Source organism: Melospiza georgiana, chromosome 1, assembly GCF_028018845.1.
Source record: "Melospiza georgiana isolate bMelGeo1 chromosome 1, bMelGeo1.pri, whole genome shotgun sequence".
Classification (NCBI taxonomy): domain Eukaryota; kingdom Metazoa; phylum Chordata; class Aves; order Passeriformes; family Passerellidae; genus Melospiza; species Melospiza georgiana.
The window spans coordinates 30951943-30974022 of record NC_080430.1 but is presented as its reverse complement, the minus strand read 5'-3'; the positions used below and the strand labels follow the sequence as shown (position 1 = coordinate 30974022).

General features: G+C 38.5%; 1 protein-coding gene across 13 annotated transcripts in view; it reads right to left on the bottom strand.

The window, feature by feature from the left end:
* HDAC9 (histone deacetylase 9) overlaps window positions 1–22080 on the bottom strand; it is a 454940-nt gene that overhangs the window by 166513 nt on the left and 266347 nt on the right. For 12 of the 13 annotated variants that reach the window (XM_058035907.1, XM_058036403.1, XM_058035984.1 and 9 more), the window contains one exon: window positions 20253–20522. In XM_058035907.1, coding sequence (XP_057891890.1) covers window positions 20253–20522 — 270 coding nt within the window. Of the gene's footprint in view, window positions 1–17833; window positions 20523–22080 lie in introns of those variants that run through there. The other variant, XM_058036490.1, reaches the window with a different exon arrangement.

Here is a 22080-nt window from a genome sequence, read left to right as displayed (position 1 = left end):
CAGCAGCACATTGGGCTGTGGGGGCAGCTCCAACACGTCACCCTTGCTGGCATTTCAGGCTCTGGGGCACCCAGGGAGCAACAGCAACAAAGTTCAGCTTTTTTTTTTTCTAAAAATACTCTGATACTTTAAAGGCTGCAGTTATACTACTAGAATTTTAGCAGGAAGCATTGGATTATAAAGTTTGTGGGACAGGCACATATGGCCAAAATTAGAAGTGCTGAGGAAATCCCACTTAAGTTCTAGCTGTCTCAGTGTTGCAACTTGCACCTTGAGGCACTCAGTGGTGGGCAAGTTTAAGTAGCCCAAAGTAACCCCATTTTGACTCTTTTTTTGGACAGTAAAAACTGTTTTGATTATTACATCTCTGTTTTGCTTTGGAATGGGTCACTGTACTGGGTTTTGTGGGGTTTTTGTTGGTTCGTTTCGGTTTCTTTTGTACCTCTTCTTTTTTGTTGTATTTTTTAAGCCTTCAGAGACTGTGTACATCTATGACACTATAGCCAGCAGTAGATATTAAATACCCTACAAGACTAACCTTAACATTGTCAGTACCCAGTTCCTGGCACTTCATAATGGGCATTCTGCAACACAGTTAATCACTTGCAAATGGAAGCTGTAAAAGATAATAGGGTTCAAACCTTTTCATTTAAATCAAAAAGACTCACTCAAGCTTCCAAATCTCTTCCAAACTTTGGGAAAATTTTAGTCCATATCAATGTCTAAACTAATATCTGGCCTTCCCTTTAGCTACCCGAACTAATCCATCAGCCTGACAATTTAGAGCTATGACCTGCAGCTGTTTGGTTGTGGAAGGGACACTGGTAGGGCTTTAAAGAGGGATAAGCGAGGCAGTGAAAATGAGATTCAGTAATCCTCCTGTATTTTGAGGTATTTTGCAGAGGGTGGGAAGGAGCTGAGACTCCTGCCTGCTTTCCCCATGCCAGGCAGCAGAGAGGGATGTGGGAGTTCTCTGGGCTGCTGCCCACTCAGTGCTGCCATGGAGGCAGGTGGCACAGGGGTGCTTGCCAAATTCCTCTGCAGCTGCACTGTCAGAGTGGGGAGGTCACCAGGACCCAGTTAAACTCAGATATCAATTAATACCAGCTGCTTTACTCTGCACGGTGGGCAGGACAAACTAGGAACTGGAAAATCTGCGATAGGGAAATACATTAGAGAGAACAGTTCTGTGCTGGCAGGGGGATAGGCTGCAAGCTGTAACAAATCTTTTCCATCTCTAGTTTCTACCTATATAATTTATATAGGGCACTGAAAACTAAAATTGTAGCAAACTTTGGTCACTATCCACAAGAGACAGATTTGATCCAGTGACCCAAAGGCGAAAGGTTCTGTATTCTGTTAGCAACCCCCTGCAAATGCAGTCCCTCATGAAGGTTTTAATATCAATAACTAAATACCACTAACCTTTACAAGCTATGTGGTAACATTTTCAGTCTCCTAATTCTGAGTCATTTCCCATTCAAATGGAAATTTAAGTTTGTCTTAAAGATATAAGTGGAATTTCTTCAACATTTTGTTGTTAGATATTTAGGAATTCAGATATTTTAGAGAGGAGAAGAAGATCAGGTTGGATTGTGACTGTGTGTTTGGAGTGTCTAAGGGGCATTGCCCTAGGAGAGCACATTAGGCACCACTCCTACACTGCTTTTTCCACACTCCCTTGTGACTGATTGTGAGAGAAAATTATTCTCTTCCCTTTTACCTGCAATTGTACATCTTCTACTCCCTCGCCCACTGGAATGTCCCTTGGAATTCCAGCCAGGATCCAGAAGTTAAGAGACTCTTGATCTTGATACTGGTGAAACTTGTAAGCAAGATAAAAGTATTTCCCACATATGATTTTGAACGTGCACAAAAATGTGTACAGACTAAGAAAATATAGTGCTGTTTAATTTCTATTAAATATAAAAATGCGGAATTAACCAAAAATAAGTTACATAAAATAGCAGTTGGAGGTCAGTATTTGTGTCAGAGGTGGTCCTGTTCTATTTTTTTTTCCCTTTTTTCCTTTACCTACAAGCCAAACACCACTAAGCCAGAAACCACCAACCAGTACAGTCTCGCAGTAACAAGATATTAATAGCCCATGGAAAAATCAACATATAATTTTATATTATGGTACTTACTACAGTCCCTGTATCTTTTTTAGTTCTGACCTAACTGTAACATGAGAAAAGGCAGTGGAGTGACATGCAAAAAACTTGTGCTCATTTTAATTTATAATATATTCAAAATACTGTTGGTAACTTTTCATATTATATGTTTTTAAGGAACTCTCTCTTCATTCCTTTGTTACAGAAGGGTAGAAATTTCTCATACCGAATTTAGTATTGTTGCTTGTTGTTTAAACAAATCTATCAACCTTTAATACACAGAGAACTATATAATAATCCTCAGTCTATAAAGTACCTTTGGGATAGTGATGCACCTCCACCCTCAGTCTATGGGCCTGCAGTCCCCCCCAGAAGTAATTCAGGCTCCTCTCAAACATGAGCTCTTTTGTCATTGTTTTTGCATGCTGAAGTAAACAAGAAAATGTTTTTGTTAGACCCCAGAGAATGCATTTGCATCACCTGCATGGACCTCTGAGGTGGTGACCCCCACACTTACAGGCAAGTTGGTGACTCCAAAATAGAGACCTAAGTTTTTTTATGGTTTTACTTAAAATTGCTTCACAGAGGTTCCTGTCTGTTGTGGTGGTCAATGACCTGAACTGTGTTGAAGCATGCTTAATGCCTAAATTCAGCTTCTCCAAATCTACACATGCTTTATTGTTTGCTGCCACATCATTTAACTTTGTCCCTTTTTGCACACATTCTTATCAGCACTGATGATGCTGTGAAATCTCAGTGATTTCAAATCACTTAGTGCTATAGTTCCTTATTCTTTTTATATCTCCTAATCTTAATACAAGGGCCACAGATTTGTTTGTTTGTTTGTTTGTTTAAATTATAGTGATTAATCTCTTGATGTCAAAAATGCCAAATCCAGCAACAGGAAGATAATTTTCTAGTTAACTTGAAAAGACCTTAATCTGCATTTGCCTAGCCTGGTCTCCTTATGGAGGTATGCAAACTGTTAAGCAAACTTTCAATCAGTGTCTCTCAGGCTTTGCCTCTTGGAAGGATTGACACTGGTTCAAAAGTGCAAAAGTCCTGATTTCAGGAGTGCTAAAATAGCAGAAAAAACTTGGAGCAAAAGAGAAGGAATAGAGACACAGCTCCTCCAAAAACTCTCATTCTAGCAATAAAAAGTGAGCTTGAAAGGAAGAATCCACTCAGCAGGCAGGATTTAGAGGATAAGATGTTATACATATAACACCATTCTCACAGACAAGCCAAGAGCTGCACTCAGCATGCAAAGGTAATGCTTTAGGTCAAGGCAGACATGTCAGAACTTTCCAAGAATTTTGGATAGTCTAAGTGATGCCCTGGAGCCCGAGGTAATGTAAATGCCAACTGGGGCTGAATTTCAGGTTGCTCCTAGGACTCCATGGGTTTTAAAGATGCTTTGCTGCTGTTTGTATTCTGATTTCAAGATGAGATTAGACACTTGGGAAAACACTGTGTTAATCTGCTCCACAGTGATTCATGCTGGTCATCAGACTGAAGCGAAGTCCTGCTGAAAAGCTTTAAAACTAGGCAACAATATTGGAAGCAGAGCCAAACCAGCAGTGTTATTCCTAAGGCTGAGGGCTCCATTCCAAAACTACTGTCTCCCTTTCTCAAGCAGCTTAGTCTTCAAAAGAAGTCCATTTAATACTAAAAATTACCATGGTTTGGGGGTCAATAAATCTTTTTTTTTTTTAAGTGATAGACCACAAAGTGCCCCATGAATTGATCTACTTCATGTTGGCATAGAGTTTGTCATCTCCTTTTTTTTCCCCAAATACCCAAGTACTTCATTCTGCTCTCTCCTTGAAACTTGGAGGATTTGGGTTTCTCCCACTCCCAAGATAGTTATCGTTGGCCAGTGCATCAAACAACTTGTCTACTGAACTCCAGCCACAGAAGAAATACACCACCTACCAAACCAAAGGCGCCCTCTTCAAATCACAGTCCCTTTTGGCAGCCAGTTCCTCTCATACCATTATACCCAGAGCAAACCATAAATCTTTTGCCTTGGACTCTACTGGCTGCCTCAAGTGCATAAAACCAGCTATTACAACGATCTTAGTAAAATGAGCAGCTGCTAGAAAGGGATTGTACTGTAGGTGTAACACATTTCACAGAAATACTTTCCTACACCTCCAGCTTTTATTTTTCAACATTCAAAAGCTTCTCTCTAGCAAGCTTGAAGCCATTTCTTTTTTTGAATCTACTGATGTTTTTTTCAGTTTCTGTATCTTTGCTTTTTTTTCTTTCTTGATAATTTGTTGGTGTTGGTTTAGGGATTTTTTATTTGTTTGTTTTTCCTGTGTGGTCTTTGACATTCCTTGTGAGCTAAGAAACATACTTTACCCTTGCAAGAAACATCACCACATGGTTCTACATAGAGGAAGAACCTGACCATTGCTGTCTTAGGTAAAAAGTAGATTTGAAAATACCAGACAAAATTAATATCTATTGAGAACAAAATCTCACTGAATTGTCATAGAGCTTTCTTTAATCCTGAATAGTGTTGTCTTCAGATTATTTTAAAAGTTTTGAGGAAGTAATAACTCCTTCTAAGAACTTCTTGCTATAAACTGCCTGAATACCTGTGCACAGAAGGGTAACTTTTTTTTTCTCCTTATTGAAAATAAAACTGACTTCTACTTCACTGGTATATGCTCCATTTCAAACTGTGTTTCTGAACTGCATTGCACCAGACTATACATTAGAGTTGAGAGTGTGATAAAGTCTGTAACAGGGTAGATTGTTCTAATCTGTTAGTATGGAAGCAGAAGTTTCAGCAAGGCAATTAAAATGATAACCTGAATACAGTGACTTTGGATTATGTGACCAGAGCTTTCATAGCAGCTGTCAAAAGGCACACAAGTGTCCTTGCAGCCATGAAGGAAGCTTCACAACAAAGGTGTATTTGGCTGTTCATCCCCTCCATCAGCATTTGCACTGCCCAAAATGCTTGCTCCTGCTGCCTCAGTCACACATGTGAGTGAGAGAGGAGGGGGGACTTTATGAATACCTGGTTTCCAGGGCTGTGCAAAGCTGCATAGGTTCCTTTCCACTATCTGAACCTGGCTCACATCCGTTTGATTACTCGCACACTTTGTACTCTGCTGCCTTTCTAGTTACTCGGGGCAAGGTATTTTTTTCCTGCTCCATGTCAGATCCAGCTAACAAGAATTCCTTTGCTACAGGGCAAGAATGAAACATCATTAAATTATAATTTCTTTTCCAAAAGCATAGCAGGTATGCTATGCTGCTTTCCTCCTAAGCTTTCCCTTCCCAGCCCTGAGAAAGGGAAGAGACAAGCCCCCCAGTACTGCATTTCTTGGGTAACTGTAACTTAAAGCCCTTTTGTCAGAAGGAGAGAACAAAAGTACCTTGGAACAACTTTTTTATCTCTCCTTTCAAAAGCAATGCAAAAGTTCACACCGTGTGCTTTTATAATCAGACTTTTCCCTACGCAGGCAGCATCTGCCTCAACGGGGTGTTTTTACTGCAGCAAGCTCCAGATTCTAGTCTGAAGCTGCTTTCTTGTCTTGCCTGCCTTGGTATGCTCTAGCTAAAATTCCTGTAGCTCATACTTAACCAAAAACATAGTGGAGAACTTTTTCCCTTCCTAATTAGGCTTTGCTCAAACATATTCACTGACAAATTCAAGAAATTGTAGGAAATTGGTGAAAAAGAAGCAATTCGCATAAATGTCCTGTCTAAATGAAAAGTAAAAGCACCAGATCTGCAGAGGAAATCAAAGTCTGAAAAAGTAATTACTCTTGTTTAGATTAAATGCAAGACAGCATTTTAATAAACAAGCAAAACTTTTGGCTAACATCTTACTTCTCAGCCTTTCTCTTATTTTATGTTTAAAATTAGTTATATTTTCTCCTCAGATCCATAATCCCCAATAAATTGACCTGTCTAAATAGCACATGTGCAGGATAAAAACATATCTTTGATTTTGATTACTTTGCTTATGGTTGCAATTTAGGTGGCCTTGATTCCAGCCATTGCTGTTTCTGTGGACTTAAGCGTGCTTAACTGTGGAGAAAAATCTCAGTTCTTACATGGATCTAGTTAGGTTGTTGGCTGCCAACAGATAAACATATCTCTTTTTTGTTGACAAATTACTTAAAAACATAATTTTGCAAGTATGGTCCTGTTTATGGTATATTGTTGCTCTTTTATAGGGAGGATGGACTGGCACGGTTGTAAACTGGAAGAAATTACTCGAGAGTGAAAGTGGTTTTATTTGTAAATTCAATTCTCAAACACTCAACAGAACTACAGGAAACATTACATTAACTGAACTATTGCATAGAGACAGCAAAACTGGCACTTAAGGCCATGGAACTTCTTGTGAAACCCCACAAATCAGCAATTTGACTTCTGTCTCTTATGAAATATACTTTATATAAATAGCTTATTAGCAAAAATACCTTCCTCACTGATCTAACACTAGATATACACTGAATAGACTTCATATTACTCTAAAACATCATTATACTTTATAATGTATATAGAATTTTTTTGTATTTCTAAAATAGAAAAAATAATGCTAAAAAATGAGTTGTGATAGAATTTGAAATGGAAATTTTGAAGAGCATAATTCCAAGGCAAGAAGTCTCAGTTTCCCTGCTTCCAGGGCATCTTCAACAGGAGTACAGAAGTGCATGGCTAATGTGATAGGAAATAAAGATGTAGCCAACTCACATTGCTACAGCTGTGAGAGATCATGATTAAAATGAGTGTAAAATGAAGAAGAATTATAATATTTCAAATTTATATTATTCAACCAGAAAGTAATTCTTATTTTTAATTTGATTATCAGTACTGCATTTTTGTACTAACAGTTGACAAACTGATTTTGAAGACAAGTTTTAGTATAGCCCTTTAAATTAATCTTTAAGTAAATCACACCACACGTATTAGAGCTATAGCACATATAGAGAAAATGGGTTATAAATCATTGAAATGAATCTTAAGAAAGCAAGATGCTTTTTGACAGGGACACAAATAAAAATGTATCTGAAGGTGCTATTACTCCATTACATATCCTCATTCTCTCATGCATGCAATTTAGAAGCATGAATGTAACTTTGGAGGATCTGTTTTTCAAGTAGTCTGGAGCTCCTGGATTTCTGGAAATCAGGCTTCTAAAAACGTGGGATTCTTTCCACACATCCTTCTGGAAAGTTCATTCTTCCTAACTCAAAAGCCGCAGCAGCCGGTGCCTCATGGATATGCACGACAGCGCTCCTCTGTCTCTCTCCTGCTCACACTTTGTCATTTTTGGACTTGAACAGTGCAGCATACTCTTGCCTGACTTCTCAGTGGGGTATTTTTCTCCCTGCCCTTTCTTTCCAAAATCACACTACTGAAGCCAAGACAGTATCTTTTTTTGGGGGGAAGGGGGGGAGATAGGGGATAAGGGGAATGTTCTCCACAAACTCCAGCCTATTAAGTTTTTCTTGGACTTCCTCTGGTTTCTTTTGTGTAGAGCTGTCATCAACACTTGCTAAGTTACAGCATGCTAAAGACTCACAGAGTGAGTTATGTTTTTTCTATAAATGCAAAGACACGTGCTGCTTGTGTACACCTTCATGCACACACATAAATACCCATGTGTATCTACACAGAATTCATCAAAATGTATAGTAGTGAAGGCAATTCCTGTATAATGTTATTTTTGAAGTCCTTTGGTTGAGAAACATGTAAATACATGGATTGTTACATGAGGAGGCTGGAATATATGCCCACACCTGTTAAGTAAGTGGGAAGTAGTGTCATCTAGTGGTTAGCTCAAAGCTAAAGGGGACAGGAGCTCTAATTCAGCACATAGTAAAAAACATTTTTAATTCCTGCATTGCTGTACTGTGAACCTTAGAGGAAATAAGTGTTACCTATTAGGTCTTATTGATTCAGCTAGAAAACAGAGAAAAGCGAAGCCAGTTGGAGAAATACCAGAACTAAGTAAAACTGTTAAGTGGTCCTTTTCCTTTTATGCATCCCATGGCATCCCATCAATGTTTCCCTCTGATGATGCCGAGTTCTTCAGAGCATAGGCCATCTACCATCATTCATAGGCCATCTACCCATCCTCTTCCAAATTATATAGTTCAAAAACTACTGTGGCAGGATGCTGGCACACTACCATATAAAGAAGTACATTAATTTATTGATGAAACATATTAACTGAAGTTTATTCAATAATTTAAAAAAATATGAGTTGGCAAGTCTTTCTATATCTAGTAATATAGGAAGGAATTTGTTTAAAAGATGGTTCTTATTCTTTCCTCTTCTGACAACATGATTTTTAGAAATAGTGTCCTCATACAGTCTTAAATACTTTTAGCATCGCTTCTGGTTGCAGGAAAAGGTAGAGTACTTGCTTACAAGTGAAGGAAGTGTTGGTGTAAAGCATATATTTAAGGCTAAGTGTGTGATTAATTTCTCTGTAGATTTGGGGTTTAGCATATGAATGGAGTACTCTATCTGCTCTTCAATTTTTGTCTAAAGACTTAAAGGTGTCACTTGCAGATATTTCTTACATAAAAATAACAGCATAGTGTTAACATAAAAGCTAACTTATACGTGGTTGCAGCAGTACTAGTATAGTATTTGCTATGGAGTCTTAATTTCACCCATAACAGTTTCATCTATTGAGATGAAAGAAACAAAAATCTACTGGAACTGTTGAATGAGGGGCTAACCATATTAGAAAGAAGCAGTTATAAACAGGACTTTTCCAGCTGCCCTTGCTAATAGGCAATTCTAAAATAACAGTGATGTGTGTCTTAGGTTTCTGCTAACAAAGCTGATTTCTGACCAGAAGGCTAGAGTATTCTTTTTCATCTATTAAGCCCTGAAAGTGACAGTTCTTCTTCATATCCCTAATATTTCCTTTTCAGCTCACCAAGGCCAAAATGTCATCTTCTCTTGTAAAACAAAGAATCAAAGCCAAATGGTTAAAATGCAAAGTTTTGGTTAAACAAACAGTCAGTATTTCATTGGTTTTATCTGCAGCCTGCAGAGCAACTAAACAAAGCCAAGATATTGTCCATCTCTTTGACAGACAAAGAGCCTCAGAGGTCCAGAATGACATGCCTGGGGCTGGCACGTGATTAGAGTAATTAAATTAAATAGCAGGAAACATGTTTTCCATATGCCATTGCCTGGCCACACACAAACTGTAACAGTAAATCTTTTATATTACATTGGTTCAGGGAAATGTATAACCATTCTAAAAATGCATGATGCCCACAAAAATAAAAAGCATATAGTAGCATATTCAACAGGCTCCCTGGCTTTGGTCACTGGTCTAAAGTGCCAAAGAAGTTGATTCCTTATTTATTTATTTATTACTAAAGGTGCAGCTTAAAATTCCCTGAGCATTCTTGATATGTTACTGGATTTGCAGTGGATGCTCCATATCAGGGGGAAAAAAATCCTCCCAGTAAAGTGAAGTGAAAATTTTGGTTATCTTCCACATTGACATCCTAGCATATCCCTGTCAGTTTTTTACAAGAGTTAGGCAAGCTGTACATACTCCAATCATATATTAAAAAGGAATTTTTGTTTCAGTTCTCTTTTCCACAGCAGTATCAACTCAATTTTCTTTGTTTTCATGGCCAGCTGTTAGAAAAGCTGACACGTTTATCCATGCCACAATATAGTCAGAAGAATTGCTAGTCAGTGGGATCATCTGTCATCCTTGAATTTACTTGTCACTACACTATTAAGATGAACTAGAACATTTGCTAATCTATTTCCGACTCATCTTTCAGTGGTTGATGATGCCAAATCAAATCTCTGCTATTTCTGCTGTGTAATGATTTTGTACAATAGGGAAAGGCCACAATTCACTTTGGAAGAGCTGTCACAAAGCTGCTAAACATTTAAATGCCCAATCCTTGGGGTTCTTAGGAGATGACATACAGAACACTTCCTATAATTGAGAGATTCTGAAGACTGAAAAATACTCTTAATATGAAGATTATTAAGAATTCAGAGAAAGCCATTGCAGCAAAAAGATGTCCATTGAAAGTAAATTAAAATATAACTCACCCTTCCCTGATGAAAAATATATTAGATAATTTCATAAGCATTTTAGATATTCCATCTTCCCTTTATCCTTCTCCTTTAACCAGAAAACCCACAGATGAAACAATGATAACTGCAGTATTTCTGATTTCAGATCCACCACTAGTCTACAGTATTAAGTTTATTAATTGATTCTATTCAATTAAATCAAAATAAGAGCATCCAGCTGGAAAAAAATGTCAATTTATTTGTGAAAAGTAGTGTAAAAGATGATAAAACATTGATACTCAGTTCAATCTTTAGCAGTTATGATATTTCTCAATTTATTAAAGTGTGATTCAAGATGTAGTCATAATGGAGAATTAGAAACTGAGGCTTTTTTCCTTCTATTCCTTTGAATGCTTTCTTTAGTAACTAATCTCTTTTGTTTGATCAGGAAAATTTGTGTTGAACAGTGAATCTAATTAAAGGAGACAACTATGTCAGGACAGCAAAGACTAACAATTCATTTTGGTAGTAGCTGAGAGAGCCTTTTTTTAACCTTTCTTTAACTGTCTGAACTCTTCTCTTCCCTGAAAGGATCAGTGCACTTAAATTATTTAGCCTGAAGTTTCTATGCAGTGGGTTAAACCAATCAGCTAAAAGGCAAAGAAGTTAAACCCTCCTACCATGCTGCCTTCTGAGAACAAGGGCAATGGAAAAAGGACTTTATAGCAGGTAGAAATCTGGAGCCTCTGGCTGAAGTAACCTCATCCTTCCCAGGAGAGGACAGAGTTGCTCTCTGAGCCAAGGAGAGCTCTCAAGCCCAACTACAAGATGTCTGTAACATGTTTTACTGCTGCTGCTTCACCTCCTCCATCTCCCACCAGTATTCCTCACCATGCCATCCCACAGCATTGCCTGACAGAGGAGGACATCCTTGCATCTGCCCTACTTGCTCCACAACTGGCCTTTGGCCTCCAGCCACTGCACCTTCCCTGCCTGGAGCCAGCCCACCAGGGCTTGGCTGAGCACGTGTGAAGCAGGGGTAGCTGAAAGGCAGCTAAAGCCCTTCCCTTGCACCTTCTGATTGTCAGAAATGGGACAAACCTGGAGAACTTGCCAGAATTCTGGGCAATAGGAGATACCTGCATGGATAGGCATGGGAGGGAAAAGGGGCTGGAGAAGCTTCTGGGTAGGAGTTAATCAGTGAAGAGGAGAAACACTGTGGTAGCTTTGGGTATAACTGTTCTTCTGATTTTGCAGCTCCACCTTTCACCTTTTGGTGCTTTTCCAGCATTACCCCTTTTAGGGACACGACACTAATGCTGTGAGAAGCCTCCATCCCTGTGAACCACCTCAGCTACTTCAGTGGCACAGAGGAGATAAAGCCTGTGGAGAGTGCTTGGTAGCATTTCTTTGCTCTTATAATGCTATCCTGTACTTGGACCTATGAATTCCAATGCAGTGCATTCTGCCAACATTAAAGAAACTCACTTTTGCCCTTGGTGATGCCCTTGGTGAAGCCCTTGGTGAACTACTCAGAGCAAACAGCTTGGACAGTTTCATTTTTTCTGTTCTACCTCTAATTCCAAAGAACTGCTGTAAGCCTTGAGGACCTCCTCCAGCACAGCACTTCTCAGAAGCTATGCAACACAGGGATTGAGCAAAGCACCAGCACTGACTGCCAGTTGTTCACTGATGGTGCCAGAGCACTGTAGCAGAGATCTGTGGAGAAGGCAATGTCTGAGGAGTGAGTCTGGTTTCTAATAGAAGTCAAGTTGTGGGACTGCTCTCCAGCTTCTCTGTTTGCAGAGTATCACTGCTGTGCAGTCAGCTGCGTGGCTTAAAATCTCCTCACTTTTTTAGGCCCAAATTCTTAGTTTATGGATGAACTTAAAATAAATAAATAAATAAATAAATAAATAAATAAATAAATATATTTATATATATATATGTCCTTCTTGACATCAATTTCTGTTTCATTTACAGGATTTTGCAGGTTTAATGCAACTATCTCAGTGGAATTGTGTCCCTGCTTTCCAAATTGCCAAATCCTTCTCCAGTTATAAAGCCCTCACCAGAAAAGTCTTTTCAATACTTAGCATATGCATTATAGCAGAAGAAAGAAACAAAATAGGAAATGTCTAGTAAAACAGCTTAGTAAAGATCCTGGTAAAGATCCTGATCTTGGTAAAGAGCTTCAAAACTTCTTTTTATCTAATGTACCTAACCCACTTTAAGTAGCTGTCTATTAGTTCATATTCAGCCTTTTGGGATGACACTAAACGCGCACAATCAGTAAGACAGAGAACCAAACTCTCACTTGTATCACTGACCAGCTGGGTTTCAGAGTGTCCTTTCAAACTCATTTGTCCTTTCAATGATCCATTCACTTGCTGCCTCTAGGACTGGGTTCTGATGACCAAAATTCTGAAGGAAACTGTGTTGTGGAGCTGTTTCTCAGTTGTGACCACCTGCATCTCACCTTTACAACAGCAGCTTCACAAATGCTGTGCTCCTGTGGGTCTGACATCCCACCAGGCTGACCCCACTGCATTCCATGCCAACTGATTTCACAGCCTGAAAGCATTTTGAAAGCCACTAAAAGAAGAACTTGAAAATAGATGGGCTTTGAGTAATTTTCTTTCATTAAACGATGGAGGGAAAGGGCCAGAGAGGTGAAAGAAAGTATTACTTCTTTTACAGGAGGGTCCAAGCTACTATAACAGTGACATATAATGCTATCTAACTTGAAAGCAGTCAATGGACTTGAGAAAATGAGCAGCCTGCCTGGTTAGTGCATTATCCATCAACACAGGTAAGGAACAGTCCCCTGCTAATTCTTAGTCTCTTGCTGTGGGAACAGATCTTGCTCCTGTTCCTTTTTTCTTGCTGGTCCTGAGCTGCCTGTGCTGTGTTCTGAGCCTGCCTGAGAAGGGATTGTTATGAAAAAAAATTGTTCACACAGCACAAAGGGCAATGCTGTGCATATTTTAACTGAATAGTTAGCATCCTTAGTGAGACCCAATTACCTGTAGAAAGGGCCAAATCAGAACTGTGGATGTCAGGTGTCCCTGGACTGAACCTGGGCTGATGGCACCTGTATTGAGCACTCCCATTTTCACTTCTGTCAGAAATGGTAGGAGATTTAAAGCTCTCTGTATAAAGTCAGTAGCTTCAGAAAACTGAAATATATGCAGAAACTTATGGGAAACTGTGACAAAAGACCTCTACAAATTTAGATAAATGGTGAAAGCCAAGAAGTTTTAGAAAGCAAGGAAGATGCCAAGAGATGTGCTGTTGGATTTGGGTGCCTTTGATACCTTAAGACAAGGTGCCAAAGTGCCTGAGAAATAAGGGAAACCAGTCACCACCTGTCCCTGTGTGCAGTCATGTAGTTGAGTGATGGAATTATGTTCTCTGATGTGTAGTAACTCTTCAGCTTCTATTTTCAGTAGAGCAAGATCTAGGAGAACAAGCCTTAGAAGAAACTGGTCTCAATGGGTGTCCCTCTGTGCACTGCAGGAGAGAATTTCCCAACAGTGCTTCTGTCCTGTGCTCCTTCTGGGTCTGTTCAGTAACACAGATCTGCTTTAAAAATCTGCAGGCTGCCACCTAAAAACTATCACACTGCTCTTATTGATGGGAGCAAAAGGAAAGGACCAAGGAAGGAGTATGAGACGGAATCCTCCATGCTCTACTGGCTGCTTTACAGAGAACCTAAGCAAAGCCTTCTCAAGCCCTTGATGTTGCTGCATTGCTGCAATCTCATAGCTGGAACTTTCACAAGGCCCTTTGCTGAGGAAACACAGGCAGGAGGAACAGAAACACCTCCTTGGTCTCCTGGGGATCCAAGGGTCACAGGCCAGAACAGGACAGGAGACAGATTACGCACTGCTGCTTTCTGCATCAGAGCACCTATGTCTCCAAGGCATTTGGGCTGAGCTGCACTTCCAGGACATTTAACAACAGAGTTTTATGAAGATTTAGCCAGCAATATACTGAGGAGTGCATTAATTCACTCTCATATTTTAAAGGAAGGAGAAAAATGAAAACTCGTGCACGTACAAACGTCTAACAGTGAGAAAGACATTCCGAGGTCAAACAGAATTTTTTCCAAAATGAGCATTTAAAGAAGCAACTTTCCAAGAACACATAATCCTCTTCAATGACAATATTAAAGAAACTCTGTGCTGTAGGATACAGGAAATTATAAATTGCCCAAAGGTTTGAAATTAATGTCATCTAACTGTCAAAATACGCAGTGATAATTACTGGGATATGGACTTGGACACTTTTGATTCATGCTAGTTATGTAGCCTTGAATAAGGAATTTTGCCTAGTGGTGTCCTGACATTCTGCTTTCTCTGACAAATGGGAGAAATAAGAAAAGTATCAAGGTGCTATATCCTAAGTATTTGAAAGAGGAAAAGAAGTATAAAATCTTGGATCTAAAAGTAAAAATAAAGCAGTGTCAACATTAGTCCATGAAGGTATCAACAAAATTAAATCATTTTAATATACTCTAATGATACATATTCAGGCAGGCAATTCAGTTAATTAGTTTTATGATAAAATAAGTGTTATTGCCTTCTGTAACTGGAAGTTTACAATAGAAGACAAAAAAATTAATGAATTAATAATAATTATTGGCAATTAATAAAGTTAATAGATTTAAGGCTTTCTTTAAAAAAAAGAATGATTTTCCCATCTAACTGGGAATGGAAAAGCATAGTTACTTGGGAAAGAATAATTACTTGTAATTATTCACATTATTATGCCCTTTCACATAGAATTAGCATACAAAAAAGAATTATTTTTCCTGTAACACAGTTTTTAAAGACCATAGTTAGAAAATTGATAGAAATGAACACGCCCTTAAGAATAAGGCTGAGAACAAGCAGGCTAAATCTGAAGAGGCCTCCCTTGTATGTATGGGAGGCCTGTAGAGAAATGAAAAATTTTCGCACAATAAATCCAGCTACACAGCACTCCACCTCCTTGCTCCATCTACAATATGCATGATGTTAGAAATCATAGAGCCAGCTTGTGTTGTGTAGGAGTTATGCTGGGACTGTGCACTCACAGACTTGAGGAAGGGCAGGAAGGTGCAAGGTTAATGTCTCTTACTGGCTGCAAAGTTAAAGGAAACAGCTAAGGCAGCCTACCAAAAAAGAGATTAATTGAAATAAGACTGCAGTGGCAATCTAATTTAGGAGGGAGGAGAGGGGAGGGCAGGTTTATTTTTAAGTCTGACATTGTTCAAAACTTACATTTCCATTTGTCCTGCCCTTTCCAGCACTTCTCAAGGGCCAAAATGCTGTAACCATCCTGGAAGAATCAAGTGTTCAGAGGGATACTTCTAACACCATATCCTCCAAACCATCTCCCTCGTATTTCAAGGCTATGTACCATTAACAATCCACACAGATACCTCAAGTTACTAAGGGGACTCCTTTTGACCCTCAGCTGCTGCCTAAGTAATCCTTGGGTGGCTTAAACAGATGTGCGTGCCCACAGGTAGCCAGGGAAGGTGTCCTGCACAGCCTAGATGAGCTATGGGGCCACGATCAAAACAAGCAGGAGTATGGCACAAGCTCAGCAAATGGGGACCAGAAGCTGGGACATGCCTTAAGGATGCACCTTCCCAATCTAGTCTGTGTGTGTGTGTGTGTGAGTAGGGCATGGCTGAGGAACCCAGATTTTCCACTGGCTAAGCAGTTTCAGCTAATCCTATTTTTTACCTTTAAATCTTAATCTAAATTAACCTGAATTAGAGGAGAGGAAAAAGTAAAGCAAATGCAAAGCACAAAGCCTGTCAGAGCAGTAAAATTCCATAAAAATAACTTGTATTATTTCTCTAGCCCTATCTTCTAGAGAAGATAACTTCATCCAGGATGCTCTTCTTCTCTTTGCCTAAGCAGTAATTGAGCAGATGGTGTTCTAAACTATATTCTTCCACTGAGAAATGAGGTACAGAAGCTCCATTGCCACCCAGATGATGGGAACTGCATAAGGAAATCAGAAACTAAACAAATAAATGAAAATCAAACAAACATTTCTTAAGTGGATAAGTAGGACATGCTGCTAGTAGGACAGATTACAATAAGGAAATTAACTTGGCTTAGCTAATTTTGGCTGCAAATTGCCAAGTGTTCATAAGGGGGAGAAATAAGTAAACAATTTTAGATTGCTGCTTAGGACTAATGTTAATAGATTTTTACCTCAGAATTCCAGTGAAGATAAAAACAGGGTATAGTTGGCTTAAGTAACATGGAGTAAGTCTTAGTGATCTTGATGATAATGAAGATGGAATGAAGATAGTGCACAAATGAGTGGTGGTAGTGTCTGAAGTGCTCGTGCTTTGCTGAGGCATTCAGTTTTTAATCCTATTTTGTCAATACCAGAAGATGACAAAAAAGCTAAAGTTACAGTATCTATAGTCCAGTAATGTGTGTCTGAGGATATAAATATTATGATGGATTTTCCTTGATTTATTACCAATTACTTCTAAATTGTCAACGATCAGCTATACTGGCTTTATTTTTTGGACAATGAGACATAATAAACACATACAGTTAAAAAAAAAAAAAAAAGAGAGATGCACATAATTCTGGGAAGAAATAAGATATGTGAATTCTATTTTATTATTATTATTTTCTTCATTAAGGGTGCTTTGATGCATAGTAAATAATTCAGCAAAAAATCTAGGCGCAGTCTCCAACACAGGAATGTTGTAAATTAAAAAAATTTATGGTTGGTCTTCTAATTCTACTGCAGGTATTTAAACAAAAGGGCACTAAATAAAATCCCTGTTCTGAAAGCATGATTTACTTAAAGACATATGATTCTAAATACACTATAAACAATAAGGCAAGAAGTACAATGTTACACTGTTAATGCTTAATTTAGCATTTCCTCAGCTAAAACCTATTTTATCTATTTTATCTATTTTTGGGGGTTGTATTACTGATGAAACATTACACTGCTGCTATAGCAGTGAAAATAACTGAATTTGATTAACAGAACTATTTGTTCTTACACACTTATGTTGTTGAAACATAGATTTTATTTTAGTTAAAATTATGCCAGAATCAAAGCTGTATAGAGCATTTGGAAATGAAATGAACAGTTATAAGAGCTACAATGCAATAGTTTTCTAAACTCTTTTGGTAGCAATAATTAATGTCCTGTAGCAACAGGGATTGTTATGCAGTATGAGCTCTCTCTCTGTAGATCCTAAGCAAAGTTCAGGAAATGTCACAAAGTTATGTAATATTTTCATGGAAGCTCTCTACATTGGGACTGCACTGTCTCATGCAGTTGCTTTAAAGTCTGCCAAGTTCATGGATTCCCTCTCTCCCAGCTTATTTACAGGTGGACTTTAGTTTTGCAAAGGTCTTGATGAATACCAAAGTGGTCAGTACAAGCACATTTTCAGATAAGGGGTCCAGGCAGGTTTTAGAAATGTCATGTAAATTATTACAGTTCATCTGAATTTTGGACAATTAGAAGCTGAGAAACGGGGATCCACTTTTACCTTTCCTGTATGGTATGATCATGTTTGAGACAGATGCTGTGATGGGAAAATGAGCATGCACCAATACTGTTCCACATTCACTGAAACTTATAATGGCTGATGTAGAATAAAACAAGAGACCAAAAAGAAAGACTTTGTGTAATTATTGTAAGAATAGTGTAATAAAACACCTTGCTCCTGAAAATTTAAATTGTTTTGACAAAGCATAGCAAACATATTTGATTGTACAAAGCAAAAACACCATTAAGTTACCAAATTTACACAAAGTCAAATATCTGGAAGGGATCTTTTAAAAAAAAAACTTTATTTGAGAAATGAAAAGACTTATATCAGAAGGCAAAAAAAGGGAACATACAAACAGAATATATTTACAACACAAAACGAGATCACCTCTAAGGGTGTAAATTATAATAAATACAGTAGATTTAAAATGTAAGAGACAATAATCAATTAGAAACATGGTTGTTTAAACCCAGTTTTCCTTTTCACTGGTTCCAGGTAGTTTCCCTTATTTTAATTTTATCCAAATTTGAAAGATTCTGAAATTAAAGTACACTAATGTATTGGGGTTTCTCACCTGAAGGATGTTAGAAAAATATCTTTTGTCTTCTGTGAATACACGTCTTTCAAATGATATCATAAAAAAACTCTTCTCATTTGCAAATTTCTCCCCAAATGTATTTTAAAAGATGCACTATCCCTTTTTGATGAAGCTGAAGTCAGATTTCAAAGAAAATTAAAAATATATAGAATGAAAAACACATATAATTTCACTTTTATAGCCTTCACTTTTTGAAAGTAAATGTAATTTTTTTATCCAGGATGGAGAAAGATTTCTCTTTAAATATGAAGCCCACATAAAAATCACCTGTGTTTTTCTCAATTAAATCTTTTTTCTATCTATTGAGCGCTTTTATGTTAAGAGCAACTATTTAGAAGTTTGTTCCGAGATCTTCTAGGAAAAAGGATAATGTATCTTTAGAAGTTGCAACATTTTAGAAGAGACTGAATAGTATTAGAACATAATGTAAACAACACATGCTAATAACATATTTTAGAGCAATTTCTACATTTGGCAAAACAACTATCTCTTTTGAAACTGGATACTGCACCTTAAAATACCTCAGCTTTAGAAATATAAATATTTTTAATAGAAAAAAAACCTGACAAGGAGTCCAGGTCAGTTTGGGATTACCCATATTAAAGGGGATCTTAATACAATGAATCTTTAACTAGCTTAACAAAAGTAAACCTATAAAACAAGGTAAACATATCAAAAGGGAATATGAAGGAAATGTTTCACTGGAAAGCTTCCTTAACAATTTCCCTACTCGCTTTGTTATTTTCTTTGACAATAAATCAATTCATAGAGTGCCTTTAAAAACAGAGGGAGCGCTGCCCCGTCCCCCCTGCCCCGCATTCCTCAGCACATGAATCACTTGGGCTTCCTGTTTCCATAAGGCATTTCCTGCCCCCCCCTCCCAAAATCACTTTTCTGCAGGAGAACAGCAGGGACCTGACAAAGTATGGACTTAAATAAACAGGGCCTTGCACTGCACCCAGCCCTGCTCTGCTGACTCTGAGGGACGGACGGGGATGCAGCTCGCTGGCTGCACACACGACTGCGCCTTGCAACTCCGCCTGGAGCTCCCCGACAAGCCGAACCTGCCCTTTGTCAAGGTGGCATTTTATGCAGTTGCTATTTTAGGATTTGTCCATGAGACTCCGAGATATTGTACAATTAGTATTCTTTTTAAAAAAACAAACAAGTGATTGGATATCAGATGATAACGGTAACAGTTCTGCGCTTGCTGTGCAATGTCCTAATGACTGACTGGAACCACCTCATGCTGCATTTTGCTTCTCACCAGTACTTGCCTCTGCTGCATTTAAGGAAGCCTCTGTGGACATTTTCATCAAATAAGACAGAATGAAAAATTAACCAAGCAGTGCAAAAAAGAAAAAAATGCAATTTTAAAACAGTGCCTTGCCTCTTTATATCCACCTTGTACTTTTCTCTAAATTAACTTTATACACCAGCCTGAGACCACCAAGATAGCAGTCAGTACCTGTCTACTGGGGAAAAAGAATACCCTAACATTAACAGTGTTCAAGACTATAGTATGATACAATATATACAGACAGCTGAAAGCAGAAGTCAGAGGATTGAAAATCAGAAGAATGTTTCATCAATCAGGTCTGGAAACTAATTCCATCGATTGCTGATCTCAACAGGCTAGGTGATACGAGTTCTCTTTCACTAGGACTAAGCGATGTAATTCTGGGCTAATACAATGTCTATCAGCTATTACTCAAAGATTTATGTAGCATAATTGATTGCAACAGATATTTTCTCAATTAGTGGCCATAAGAATGAGCTTCACTATGTTTTCAAGTGTACATACAACACTTCCACATTTGTTAAATTCTTCGAGCAGTAAATCAGGATTTGCTAGCTCAGTGAATCAAAACACAACTGCTTATCAAAGTCTAGCAAATGCATGTGCTGTTCAGATAATAACCTTAATTACAAATCCTGGAGCTAAATCTTTGCCTATTACCTGTTGCATAAAAGCAGCTTGCTCCCCAGATTCCATTTGCTGGGTTTGAACATCCTCATCACTGTCCAGTGGCTCCTCTTTGACTTTCACAGCCCCCACCTGCTGTCCTATTCTGTCATCCACACCAGCACTGCTGCTCTCAGCCCTAACGCTGGCGCTGCTGGCGGGAGCTCGCTCTTCCTGCATTGAGTGATCTCCATGGAGCTCTTCCTCAGCTTCCTCCAGGTGACTGCCAGGCTGCTTCAGCTGCTCAATGGACTTAGAGAGCATCTGGAAAGAGAAGAGGGGAACAAGCACTGACTCTTTTCACTGATGCCAAACACAAAGCAATACTAGATCTGCACAGGTGAAATTAAAGTTTCCATGTAGCAAACCCATGTAGCCATGCACCGTCAGAACACTGATGTATCCAGAAAAAAGAACAAAAGTCCCTATGCAAAAGGCCACTTTTTATTCTGCAGCAGAAAATACCATGTTTATAGATAATGAAAAACATGACACATCTGTTACACTGCTACAGCTGGTAAACTGGAGAAATTAGTCTTAGTCTTTCTTCAAACAAGAATGCAGAAATACCATCTTACAGTTAATTACCCACAACACAAAATAATAAAGGAATACTAAGATATAAGCAAGCTAGTAATATTTTGTTATAGGCAAATTAGAGAATTTTCACACAAACATCTCTATCAATTAAAGCGTGAAGGCACTGAAAGCCGACAAAGGAGAAGTGGCAAAGAGCTGGTGTGAGGCCCCTGTTCTTTGGCACAAGGATACTACAAGCACGTCTGCCCATGACTGGAAGGACTGCAGCCTTTGTGGTGCACTGCACAGGTATCCCAGTCCCAGCAATGATGAGATAACACAGCTCCCAAGGCAACACCAGCTCCAGCCCATTAACTGCTATTTTAAAGTTCTGCAGAAGTGCCGGATGCCTGAGTGCTGCAATCATGTGCAGTTTGTGTTTTGCTGTTTAAGATGAAGCCAATGCATTCCAAAATTCTCCACATGCAGTCCAAAAACCTAAACTGAAAAAAATCCCCACTTTGTTGAAAGAGCCAGAAATCAGACACGTGAGTAAGAAGTTGCACAGTTCAGTGAGTAATTTTAATTTATTCAACTGGCCCACTCAATTTCAAGTAAATACTGTTTTGTATCATCTAAATCAAATGTCTTAAGAGGGAAAAAACACCTTTTATCTTTACTCTTACATACTTTCCTCTTCCCACCTGTCTCCCCCCAACCATCAATCATGTCTTTCAGACTGAGTTTTAGCTAGTAGTATATACCCAATTACTGAGTATATGAATGGCTGCAGGATGTCTGGTTTTGTCACAAACCATGGACCATATAGTTTCATTCAGCTTGCTACTGCATATAGAAAAATGCTGGATTTTCATGTAAACTGTGTTCAAGAAGCTGCAGCTGGATTTAGGAAATCCAATGAAGTCAACAAGGAGAGTTGAAAGATCAATCTATACAGTTCTGATTGATGCTCTGATGCATATGCCTCACATCAGTGGAGAAACAAATTCCTCAGAGGATGCCTGTCTGGCTATTGTCACAGCAAATCTTCATTTTTGAGGTGTAAAGGGAGTTTAATGGCTTACTAAAAATAAACAAATAAAAAAATCCCTCTTCATTACTGGAGTAACTGGTAAATCACAATGTGAGTACCCTGCATGCTGCAGGTGGCATGCCCTTACTGCTTCAACTGATGTGGGGAGTCTCCTTTCGTTACGCAGCACCTGAAAAATTTCTCAGATCAAACCTATAAATCTTTTCCAGTTGTTTCTCAGGGGATGACACTGACCAAGAAGGTACTAAA